Source organism: Nerophis ophidion, linkage group LG06 (genome assembly GCF_033978795.1).
Source record: "Nerophis ophidion isolate RoL-2023_Sa linkage group LG06, RoL_Noph_v1.0, whole genome shotgun sequence".
Lineage (NCBI taxonomy): Eukaryota > Metazoa > Chordata > Actinopteri > Syngnathiformes > Syngnathidae > Nerophis > Nerophis ophidion.
In genome coordinates this window covers 15,432,464-15,445,864 of record NC_084616.1, presented here as the reverse complement: position 1 = coordinate 15,445,864, position 13,401 = coordinate 15,432,464, and the positions used below count along the sequence as shown (strand labels likewise).

The 13,401-nt window shown below is 41.1% G+C and overlaps 1 protein-coding gene across 2 annotated transcripts in view; it reads right to left on the bottom strand.

The window, feature by feature from the left end:
* Window positions 1–13,401, bottom strand: part of lamb2l (laminin, beta 2-like) — a 155,695-nt gene that overhangs the window by 20,807 nt on the left and 121,487 nt on the right. For both annotated transcript variants that reach the window (XM_061902749.1, XM_061902748.1), the window contains exons 18-24: window positions 8,448–8,568; window positions 6,367–6,559; window positions 6,142–6,285; window positions 2,091–2,322; window positions 778–941; window positions 411–635; window positions 121–335 (exon numbers count right to left, since the gene is read on the bottom strand). In XM_061902749.1, coding sequence (XP_061758733.1) covers window positions 121–335; window positions 411–635; window positions 778–941; window positions 2,091–2,322; window positions 6,142–6,285; window positions 6,367–6,559; window positions 8,448–8,568 — 1,294 coding nt within the window. The remainder of the gene's footprint in view (window positions 1–120; window positions 336–410; window positions 636–777; window positions 942–2,090; window positions 2,323–6,141; window positions 6,286–6,366; window positions 6,560–8,447; window positions 8,569–13,401) is intronic.

Here is a 13,401-nt window from a genome sequence, read left to right as displayed (position 1 = left end):
ACGTTAAACTAAGTCACGCACAGGCATCCCCCATAAAGGGATACACCCCTACCAGGAGCATTGTATATAAATATCGTAAATAAATGAACCAAAGCTGTAAAAAAAAAATGATTCATTCACCATATTGCAGTGCTGCCCCATGGAGTGTTGTGAGTCGCAGTCGCAGGGCTCGCAGCCTCGGTCGTGGCCGTAGTTCCAGTGATTTGGAGCGCACTGGTCGCAGTTATGGCCGGAGACATTCTCCCTGCATCGGCAAGCGCCCGTCTGGCGGTCGCAGTCGCACTCCCCGTCCATACAGGCCGACTGGACGGTGCCGGCGGTCACGCAGGTACAGCCTGGAATCACAAACGCAGGGTTCGTATTAAATGTATGGCAAGGTTCTGAAATACACGAAAAAAAAAACAACCTACGTCTACAATCGTGGGCCAAAGCGTTGCCGTAGTAACCGCGCCTGCACTGGTCGCAAGATGGCCCGTCGGTGTGGTACAGACACTTTAGACACTGCCCTGTCCCGGGGTCACATGACCCGGGGTCCTGAGTGTCGATGTTGCCGCTGCACTCGCACGGGAGGCACTGGCCGCCGGACTGCGCCGGGTTGCCGTAGAAACCGGGGGCGCACTGGTCGCAGCGGGGTCCTGGGGGAATGAATAAAAGACGCCATTAAAAATAAAATAGGACGACGATGACAATACTTTCCACCTGTAGCTTATTTTCAGAACAGAGGAATCCAAAGGGGGTGTGGCGCTAAATAAATCAGGTGTGTTAACGCGTGCTTACCAGCAAAACCTGGTCTGCAGTTGCACATGATGAGGTTGGAAGAGATGTCAGCTTGGCAGGAGTCGCCGTTGAAGTGATCCGATCCGGGATTACCGGGGCAGGGGCAGGGGCGACAGTGGTCCCCTGAGCCCAGCGCCGGGTTCCCAAAGAAGCCACTTTGACAACTGGGGTGACCAAGTCAAGTCAGATATCATCATTGCGCCAAAACAAGTACAAACCCCGTTTCCATATGAGTTGGGAGATTGTGTTAGATGTAAATATAAACAGAAAACAATGATTTGCAAATCGTTTTCAACCCATATTCAGTTGAATATGCTACAAAGACAACATATTTGATGTTCAAACTTTTTTTACATATAATCATTAACTTTAGAATTTGATGCCAGCAACACGTGACAAAAAAGTTGGGAAAGGTGGCAATAAATACTGATATCAACAACATCCAGAAACGCCGCCGGCTTCTCTGGGCCCAAGATCATCTAAGATGGACTGATGCAAAGTGGAAAAGTGTTCTGTGGTCTGACAAGTCCACATTTCAAAGATTGTTTGGAAATATTCGACATTGTGTCATCCGGACCAAAGGGGAAGCGAACCATCCAGATTGTTATCGACGCAAAGTTGAAAAGCCAGCATCTGTGATGGTATGGGGGTGCATTAGTGCCCAAGGCATGGGTAACTTACACATCTGTGAAGGCACCGTTAATGCTAAAAGGTACATACAGGTTTTGGAACAACATATGCTGCCATCTAAGCGCCGTCTTTTTCATGGACGCCCCTGCTTATTTCAGCAAGACAATGCCAAGCCACATTCAGCACGTGTTACAACAGCGTGGCTTTGTAAAAAAAGAGTGCGAGTACTTTCCTGGCCCGTCTGCAGTCCAGACCTGTCTCCCATCAAAAATGTGAGGCGCATTATGAAGGGTAAAATACGACAGTGGAGACCCCGGACTGTTGAAGGACTGAAGCTCTACATAAAGCAAGAATGGGAAAGAATTCCACTTTAAAAGCTTCAACAATTAGTTTCCTCAGTTCCCAAACGTTTATTGAGTGTTGTTAAAAGAAAAGGTGATGTAACACAGTGGTGAACATGCCCTTTCCCATCTACTTTGGCGCGTGTTGCAGCCATGAAAATCTAAAAAAAAAAATTAAGTTTAGGAGTTTTGAAATCAAATATGTTGTCTTTGTAGTGCATTCAACTGAATATGGGTTAAAAAGGATTTGCAAATCATTGTATTCCGTTTATATTTACATCTAACACAATTTCCCAACTCATATGGAAACAGGGTTTGTACAATATTTTATGCGTCGCTCACCGTTCACAGTGGTGTCCGGTGGTGTAGTCCCGACATTGTCGGCATTCGCCCGTTTGCGTGTCACAGTCCTCCGAGTGGCCGTTACACTGACAGGGGCTGCAGCTGGGGAAGCCCCATTGGCCCGGTTGGCAATCGGAGCACTGGCGCCCCCTGGCTCCCTGCCGGCACTGGCACTGGCCGCTCACCGGGTCACACTGGTGGCTCAAGGAACCTTCCGGATGACAGTCACAGGCTGGAAAAGAAAATAAAAAAATATATATATATGTGGAGAAGCGGCGGCGAGGGTCCGGCGAGGAGGCGGAGATGGCGAGCAAGCAGCGAGGCGGGGCGTGCCGGTAGTGACGCCACAAGCGAGATCAGGTGCGTGGATCGTGGATCGCGCACCTGAATACAATTAAAAAATCCTCTCGCACTGTTAAAAGAGCCGGCAGCTGTGAACGGGGGGAGGAAAGAGGCGTAGAGACGGGAAGAAGCAGGAGTGCACCTGACGCAGAGCGAGAGAGAAGGAGAGCCGAAGACAGACGACGAGCGAGTGGAAAAGAGGAGCAGAAAAGCGACCTGGACTGAGGTGTTTATTGAAAAATAAACAAAGTCAAACTGCTCGAAGTCATGTCCTTCCTTGGTGGTCCATGGAACCCGCAAGGCGACGGCTTGAGACCGTCGCAATATAGTTTAAACATTGTTCAAGTCATAGCTGACGTGCCAGCACTACTTTGACAAAAATGGGCATTTTATTGTCAGGAATACAAGAAGATAGAGAGCCGGTCCCACTTCCACTGCAATGAGTCAGTGTTCAAAAACAAGAAGAAAAAAAAATACAAAAATGAGGGGTATTTTATTTGAACTAAGGAAAATGATCTGCCAATAGAACAGGCACGGGCAATTATTTTGACTGAGGGGCCAAAGAAATGCATCTGAGGGCCGGTATATATATTTTTAGGAACGCTCATGCAAAACCTCACAATCATGTCTGATTGAATGCTAAAAACATTTTGACAGACCGCCTTAAAAAACGGAATGGAATTTTACATTTTTCTATGACCGATAGAACACTGAATATTGACAACATGCAAACGTCACACCCCCTGTCAATCAACGTATTTTACGATCAAGCGACAAACAGCGAAATATGAACGCAAAAGGTAAAAATACAATATACAATCTGATAAATAACTAAGCTTTAGAACTTTATTGTGAAAATCTCCTCATACGTCTGTCCCTGACACCCGCATTTCACACCAAAAATATCAAAAAACAATATTTTCATGGATAAGGAAGGCTAACAAGGTAACCAAGAGATGAGAAACAAATTGGATGATAGATAATTGTTTTTAGTGTATTTTAAAGCTGATTTAAGACATGGGTCAAAACCTACCCGTTAACATAAGAGATGGTAACAAAAAGCTAACACAAGAGGATGGTTAATAAATACGCCCCAGGCTAAACGCTCTCTCAGTCTCAGTGCTGTCTCCTTCTCCCCGGTATTATTACAGTACGTACTGGCCGAGGATCTCTGGTAGCGGCGGTTTAAGTAGTGGTCCCTCTCATCACTACCAGGTGTGTTGATTGCAGATGGAATGCAGCGGCCTGCAGTAGCTTGAGTGATGCGCACACGGCTCTCAGGTGATTGCGCTGTGGTGTTTGTCAGAATCAACCGACTTTGAGGAGTTATACGGCGTCGAATGGGTGCTACAAACTGTGAGTTCGAATATTTTATTTCTTAATTTTTTCACGTTTAATATTTTTTTTTTTTGCAATTCTAATTTTGACAGTACCACAAATTATGTTTTAATTGCTAAAGCTGTCATGACGGGGAGGGGTTTACGCAGCTCACTGCGAGGATTGTTCGCCCAGGACGCAAACGGACTACTCTGGACCAGGCGTGAAGGTAGGAACATATTTAATTTCCTGACTCAAAAGTCAAAACAAAAAGGGCGCACAAAGCGAAGGCAAAACTTAACGCAAACTAGACGGAAACTATGGACGTGAAACAAAACTTGCTAACTGTGGCATGAATAAACAAAACTTACTTGGCAAGGCATGGTGACAAACAATACAGAGCATGAATCTACAGCTTGAATCGAGCAACGTGAACTAAGCATGAAGGGGGAATCTCGCCAGGACGACTAGCTGGCAAAACAGGCTTGAATAAAAGTGTCTTGATTAGAGTAGGTGCGTGATCCGAACACACGAGGCAGGTGAAATTAATGAGTCGTCATGGAAACTAAAAAAAGTAAGGGTCAGCAACTAACGGAGTCCAAAACTAACAGAACATAATTAAACAAAACATGATCTAGACCACAGATACGAGATTATTGATCATTAAAATGCGCCAGAAAATAACTTGTTTTGATCACTGTTGATGTGTTGCAATACCCAGTAGGGCGTAACTGTGTTTCTGTATAGTGTTTCTCCAGCAATGGTCATGTGATGACATAAATTACGGTATTTTGAGAGGTAATCATTGAAGTCGGACATCACTGAAGGCCTCGCTGGAAAGGGCAATGTCGCCAGGATGACTAACTGGCAAAACAGGCTCGAATAAAAGTGTCTTGATTAGAGCAGGTGCGTGATCCGAACACATGAGGCAGGTGAAACTAATGAGTCGTCATGGAAACTAAAACAAACAAGGGTCAGGAACTAATGGAGTCCAAAACCAAGAACATAACTAAACAAAACATGATCTAGACCACAGATGCGGGGTTATTGATTGACACAATGCGCCAGAAAATAACTTGTTTTGATCACTGTTGATGTGTTTCAATAGTCAGTAGGGAGTAAATGTGTTTCTGTATAGTGTTTCTCCAGCAATGGTCAAATGGTGACATAAATGACGGTATTTTGAGAGGTAATCATTGAAGTCAGACATCACTGAAGGCCTCGGTGGAAAGGGCAATGTTGCCAGGACGACTAACTGGCAAAACAGGCTTGAATAGAAGTCTCTTGATTGGAGCAGGTGCGTGATTCGAACACATGAGGCAGGTGAAACTAATGAGTCGTCATGGAAACTAAAACAAGGGTCAGGAACTAACGGAGTCCAAAACTAATAGAACCAAACAAAACATGAATTTGACCACAGATGCGAGTTTATCGATTATTAAAATGCGCCAGAAAATAACTTGTTTTGATCACTGTTGATGTGTTTCAATGCACGGTAGGGCGTAAATGTGTTTCTGTGTAGTGTTTCTCCAGCAATGGTCATGTGGTGACATAAATGACGGTATTTTGAGAGGTAATCATTGAAGTCGGACATCACTGAAGGCCTAGGTGGAAAGGGCAATGTTGCCAGGACGACTAACTGGCAAAACAGGCTCGAATAAAAGTGTCTTGATTAGAGCAGGTGCGTGATCCGAACACTTGAGTCAGGTGAAACTAATGAGTCATCATGGAAACTAAAACAAACAAGGGTCAGGAACTAATGGAGTCCAAAACTAACAGAACTAAACAAAACATGATCTAGACCAAAGATCATGACAGATGTGAGTTTATTGATTATTGATTTTTTTCCCCTTGGCCTCAGTCTGGACCCCCTTTCCAGACCATTTTTTAAAATTAAATTTTATTTTTTTCTCCCATTCCCTCCCACTTGTTTACCTGTATCTCAACTTTTTTGTAAGGGGCGGCGGAAGTTGGCAGACCCGTCAGCAATCCTATTTTGTCTCCCTGAAATGTCTGTCTGATTTTGAATGGGATTGTGCTGAAAATTTTAATTTACCCTCGGGGATTAATAAAGTATGTCTGATTCTAGTTCTGATTAAATGCACCAGAAAATAACACGTTTTGATCATTGTTGATGTGTTTCAATGCTCAGTAGGGCGTAAATGTGTTTCTGTATAGTGTTTCTCCAGCAATGGTCATGTGGTGGGAATAAATGACGGTATTTTGAGAGGTAATCATTGAAGTCGGACATCACTGAAGGCCTAGGTGGGAAACGCACGGCCCACCACTGCTTTTTAGCATGTGGCCCTTGGTAGAGAAAGTTTGGACACCCCTGCAGTAGACTTATTGATACAGACAAAAACAAAGAAAGATGTGTATCCTACTGCCTCACCAGTACAACCATTGACTCCAAAGCCGTAGGTCCCAGGCGCACACTGGTCACACCGTCGACCAATCACGTTGGCCTTACAGTGGCACCGCCCTCCCACGCGGTCGCATTCGCCCGAGAGCGAGCCTTGCGGGTCACACTGGCAGGCTGGAAGCAACACAAACGATAACGACATTACCCGAGAAGACGATACACAAACATCGCGAGAGTGTGACCAAGTTTCCTCACGCAGGGCGCCGTCATGAATGATAGCCGAGATGCTGCAGATGAGCTTGGAGCACATTTCGGCCAGGGCGGGCATGGGCGTGATCATGAAGGAGTCCAGACACATGTAGCGGATCATCTCCTCCCGCCGCACCTCGGCCGCGATCTCATTGCCGTGGAAACCAGGGAGTTCCGTGTATTTGGGGATCAGGACCAACTGTTGGGAGGCAAAATTGAATGAAGACACCAGGCGGGATGTTGAGAAGTTACAGCACTGGTTAGATCAGGGGTCACCAAACTACGGCCCACCAGCGTCCAAAATCCGGCCCGCGGGAAGTCCCAAGCAAAAAAAAAACCTAAACTAAAAAAAAAGTTTTTCTTTATTTTTATTTTTTATCTATCTATTTTTTTAAATCTGTCCTTTCTAATCCATTTTCTACCACTTGTTACTCTCGGTATCATATTGTCTAAAAATGCATTTTCCCATCAATAACGTAACATCATCGACAAGTGCGCACTCTTTCAGTCAAAAAAACAGAAACAAAAAAATAAAATAAAAAAAACAAATATATATACATTTATATATATATATATATATATATATATGTTTTTTGTTTGTTTAATTTTATTTATATATATGTATATATAGATGTATTTTATTTATACTTATATACATATATATATATATGTATATATATATATATATACATATATATATATATGTATACATACATATACACATACAGATATATATACACACATACATATATATACACACGCACATATATATATATATACACGTATATATATATATATATATATATATATATAAATATACACACACACACATATATATACTGTAATTACACACATATATATACATATAAACACAAATATATATATATATATACATACACACACATATATATACATATAAACACAAATATATATATATATATACATACACACACATATATATATGTACTGTATATACACATATATATATATACATATATACACAAATATATGTATATATATATATATATATATATATAGAGAGAGAGAGACAGAGAGAGAGATACATATATACATATATATATATATATACATACATATATATACATATATACATATATATAGCAGGGTTTCCCACACATTCATTTATTTGTGGCGGCCCACCACGAAAGAATTACGGCCACCACAAATAAAAATTTAAAAGCAATGGGACTCTGTCTGTGAATAGAGCTTGTAGTTACATATATAAATATGGCAATATTATATAAATATGTACATAAAGTGTTGTAATTATATTCCAACTCCGCGTTCTTCTTGGTCATCGCCGCCACCGCTGCCTCGTCCCCCCTAACCCTCTGCCGCCCAACCACACCACCACAAATAGATGCCTGACCTGTGGGAAACACTGTATAGATATATATATATATATATATATGTATATATATATATATATATATATAGGTGTGGGAAAAATCACAAGACTACTTCATCTCTACAGAACTGTTTCATGAGGGGTTCCCTCAATCATCAGGAGATATATATATATATATATATATATATATATATATATTACAGGCCAAAAGTTTGGACATAGCTTCTCAACAACACAACTGATGGTCCCAACCCCATTGATAGAGCAAGAAATGTTACTAATCAACCATGATAAGACACACCTGTGAAGTGAAAACCATTTCAGGTGACTACCGCTTGAAGCTCATGGAGAGAATGCCAAGCGTGTGCAAAACAGTAGTCAGAGCAAAGGGTGGCTTTTTTGAAGAAACTAGAATATAAAACATGTTTTCAGCGATTTCATATTGTTTTTGTTAAGTACATAACTCCACATGTGTTCATTCATAGTTTTGATGTGACAAACTACAATGTAAATAGTCATGAAAATAAAGACAACGCGTTGAATGAGAAGGTGTGTCCAAACTTTTGGCCTGTACTGTATATTTATATATACATACACACACATATATATATATATGCAAATACAACCATAATTGTTAACGTCATACTAATTTACGATGCTTGTTTCTATTGTGATGTCCATTATGTGATGAGTTGAAAACAGGTGGTAGTTTCCTTACAGAGTCGATGAGAATGAAGGCAGTGAGATGTCTGTGTGTCACTCCGTGTCGCTGGAAGCGGATGGCGACCACGTAGCGATTACTTGGCTCAAAACAGAACGGCCTGGGCATTTGGATGTACCTGCAACACAAACATATGTAAACCCAAAAGCAGTGAAGTTTTCGCGTTGCCTAAATGGTAAATAAAAACAGAATACAAAGATTTGCAAATCCTTTTCAACCTATTTTCTATATAATAGACTGCAAAGAAAAAATACTTAACGTTTGAACTGGAAAACTTTGTTATTTTTTGCAAATATTCACTCATTTGGAATTTGATGCCTGAAACATGTTTCAGAAAAGCTGGCACAAGTGGCAAAAAAGACTGAGAAAGTTGAGGAATGCTCATCAAACAATTATATGGAACATCCCACAGGTGAACAGGCAAACTGGGAACAGGTGGGTGTTGTGATTGGGTATAAACACAGCTTCCATGAAATGTTCAGTCATTCCCAAACAAGGACGGGGCGAGGGTCACCACTTTGTCCAAAAATTGTCCAAAAGTTAAAGAACAACATTTCTCAACCAGCTATTGTAAGGAGTTTAGGGATTTCACCGTCTACGGTTCGTAATATCATCAAAAATGTTCAGAGAATCTGGGGAAATAACTGCACGTAACTTTCGATCCCTCTGGCGGTACTGCGTCAAAAAGCGACATCAGTGTGTAAAGGATATCACCACATGGGCCCAGGAACACTTCAGAAAACCACTGTCACTAAATACAGTTCGTCACTATTCTCCCGTCCAAAGGCAAAACCCAGTAACTAAATTTTGGTCAAAACTGAGCTGATGACAATTTTGGAGTTACTAGGTGATATGCTTTACATTAGTGTATGCGATATTGTAATTTGTTCCGTAAGTATTCTGTAAGTGTAAGTTAAAGCTCTACCTGGCAAAGCGAAAGCTATTTATCAACAACATCCAGAAAAGCCGCCGGCTTCTCTGGGCCCGAGATCGTCTAAGATGGACTGATGCACGTGGAAAAGTGTTCTGTGGTCTGACGAATCCAGATTTCAAATTTGTTTTTGGTAATATTCAACATCGTGTGATCTGGACCCAAGGGGAAGCGAACCATCCAGACTGTTATCGACGCAAAGTTGAAAAGCCAGCAACTGTTATGGTATGGGAGTGTATTAGTGCGCAAGGCATGGGTAACTTACAAATCGGTGAAGGCACCATTAATGCTACATGGTCCATACAGGTTTCGGAGCAACATATGTTGTCATCCAAGCAACGTTATCATGGACGCCCCTGCTTATCTCAGCAAGACAATGCCAAGCCACATTTTGCACCTGTTACAACAGCGTGGCTTCGTTGTAAAAGAGTGCAGGTACTAGACTGGCCTGCTTGTGGTCCAGACCTGTCTCCCATTGAAAATGTGTGGTGCAATATGAAGCCTAAAATACCACAACGGAGAACCCGGGCTGTTGAACAACTTAAGCTATACATCAAGATAGAATGGGAAAAAATTCCACCGGAAAAGCTTCAAAAATGTGTCTCCTCAGTTCCCAAACATTTACTGAGTGTTGTTAAAAGGAAAGGCCTTGTAACACAGTGGTAAAAATGCCCCTTTGACAAGTTTTTTGCAATGTGTTGCTACCATTAAATTCTAAGTTCATGATTATTTGCAAAAAAAAATGAAGTTTCTCATTTGGAACATTAAATATCTTGTCTTTGCAGTCTATTCATTTGAATATAAGTTGAAAAGGATTTGCAAATCATTATATTCTGTTTTTATTTACCATTTACACAATGTGACAACCTTGCTGGTTTTGGGTTTTGGATATCCAGGTTTTGGGTATCCGAAAAAAAAGTTTCAGGTGAAACTGACATCCAGTCCACATCTTTAAAAGCTAGTTAAGGAACTGTGACTGTGCATTTTTCATTGTTGCATATTAGGCAGGTATAATAAAATACAAAAAGAATAGGAAGTACACACTTCATAATAGTAAAAATGAGGGATGTCCGATAATATCGGACTGCCGATATCGGCCGATAAATGCTTGAAAATGTGATATCGGACATTGTCGGTATCGGTTTCAAAATGATCGGTATCGGTTTCAAAAAGTAAATTGTATGAATTTTTAAAACACTGTTTAAAATGGACATGGGGAGAAGAACAGAGCACTAATTAACCTTAAAAGCACTGCCCAATCACATAATATCTACGGCTTTTCACACACTAGTGAATGCAACGCATACTTGGTCAACAGCCATACAGGTCACACTTAGGGTGGGCGTATAAACAACTTTAACACCGTTACAAATATGCGCCACACTGTGAACCCACACCAAACAAGAATGGCAAACACATTTCGGGAGAACATCCGCACCGTAACACAACATAAACACAACAGAACAAATACCCAGAACCCCTTGCAGCACTAACTCTTCTGGGATACTATAATATACAAACCCCGGCCACCTCAACCTCCTCATGCTCTCTCAGGGAGAGCATGTCTAAAATTCCAGGCTACTGTTTTGAGGCATGTTAAAAAAAAAATGTACTTTGTGACTTCAATAAAAAATATGGCAGTGCCATGTTGGCATTTTTTTCCATAACTTGAGTTGATTTATTTTGCAAAAACCTTGTTACATTGTTTAGTGCATCCAGCGGGGCATCACAACAAAATGAGGCATAATAATGTGTTAATTCCACGAATGTATATATCGGTATCGGTTAATATCGGAATCGGTAATTAAGAGTTGGACAATATCGGAATATCGGCAAAAAAGCCATTATCTGACATCTCTAGTGTTTTCTAATCATGGCAGACTTGGTAAAAGACGACTATTTTTTTGGACAAATGCGGATTCGCAACCTTATCTTTTTGAAGCTGAATATACAGAGGATGACCTGTTGCTTATAGAGGCTTGCCAGATCAGAGGGTGAAACATTGGACGAGACGGAAGCTGAGAGAATGAGGTCGGCGTGACTGTGGAACTTGGAGCCATGCTATTTTGACATGCTTACCCAAAATAATCCCCAAAAAATGTCACTGGTTGGCTGGACCAAACGCACAACTGTCCATCGAGTGAGTCACTTGAATATAGATTATTGTACACACAGATGTAATGATGCATCACAACAAAATTAGGCATAAAAATGTGTTAATTCCACGACTGTATATATCGGTAATTAAGAGTTGGACAATATTGGAATATAGGCAAAAAAGCCATTATCTGACATCTCTAGTGTTTTCTAACCATGGCAAACTTGGTAGAAGACGATTACTTTTTTGGACAAATGAGGATTCACAACCTTATCTTTTTGAAGCTGAATATACAGAGGATGACCTGCTGCTTATGGAGGCTTGCAAGATCAGAGGGTGAAACAATGGAGGAGACGGAAGCCGAGAGAATGAGGTCGGCATGACTTAGACGCTATTAATGTGGAACTTGGAGCCATGCTATTTCGACATGCTTACCCAAAATAAACCCCAAAAAATGTCACCGGTTGGCCGGACCAAACGCACAACTGTCCATCGAGTGAGTCACTTGAATATAGATTATTATACACACAGATGTAATGATGCATCACAACAAAATTAGGCATAAAAATGTGTTAATTCCACGTCTGTATATATCGATAATTAAGAGTTGGACAATATCGGAATATCGGCCATCGACAAAAAAAGCCATTATCAGACACCTGTAGGGTTTTCTAATCATGGCAGACTTGGTAAGAGACAACAAAGATGACTATTTTTTGGGACAAATGAGGATTCGCAAACTTTTCTTTTTGAAGCCGAATATACAGAGGATGACCTGCTGCTTATTGGAAACTTGCAAGATCAGAGGGTGAAACAATGGAGGAGACGGAAGCCAAGAGAATGAGGTCGATGTGACTTTGACGCTATTAATGTGGAACTTGGAGCCATGCTATTTCGACATGCTTACCCAAATTAACCCCCAAAAAATGTCACCGATTGGCTGGACCAAACGCACAACTGTCCATCGAGTGAGTCACTTGAATATAGATTATTATACACACAGATGTAATAATGCATCACAACAAAATTAGGCATAATAATGTGTTAATTCCACGACTGTATATATCGGTTATTAAGAGTTGGACAATATCGGAATATCGGCCATCGGCAAAAAAGCCATTATCAGACACCTGTAGTGTTTTCTAATCATGGCAGACTTGGTAAGAGACAACAAAAACATAAATTTTTTTTATACAAATGAGGATTCGCAACCTTATCTTTTTGAAGCTGAATATACAGAGGATGACCTGCTGCTTATAGAAGCTTGGAAGATCAGAGGGTGAAACAATGGACGAGACGGAAGCCCAGAGAATGAGGTCGGCGTGACTTTGACGCTATTAATGTGGAACTTGGAGCCATGCTATTTCAACATGCTTACCCAAAATAAACCCCAAAAAATGTCACCGGTTGGCTGGACCAAAAGCACAACTGTCCATCGAGTGAGTCACTTGAATATAGATTATTATACACGCAGATGTAATGATGCATCACAACAAAATTAGGCATAAAAATGTGTTAATTCCACGACTGTATATATCGGTAGTTAAGAGTTGGACAATATTGGAATATCGGCAAAAAAGCCATTATCTGACATCTCTAGTGTTTTCTAATCATGGCAGACTTGGTAAAAGACGACTATTTTTTTGGACAAATGCGGATTCGCAATCTTATCTTTTTGAAGCTGAATATACAGAGAATGACCTGCTGCTTATAGAAGCTTGCAAGATCAGAGGGTGAAACAATGGAGGAGACGGAAACCAAGAGAATGAGGTCGGCGTGACTTTGACGCTACTAATGTGGAACTTGGAGCCATGCTATTTTGACATGCTTACCCAAAATAATCCCCCAAAAATGTCACCGGTTGGCTGGACCAAACTCACAACTGTCCATCGAGTGAGTCACTTGAATATAGATTATTATAC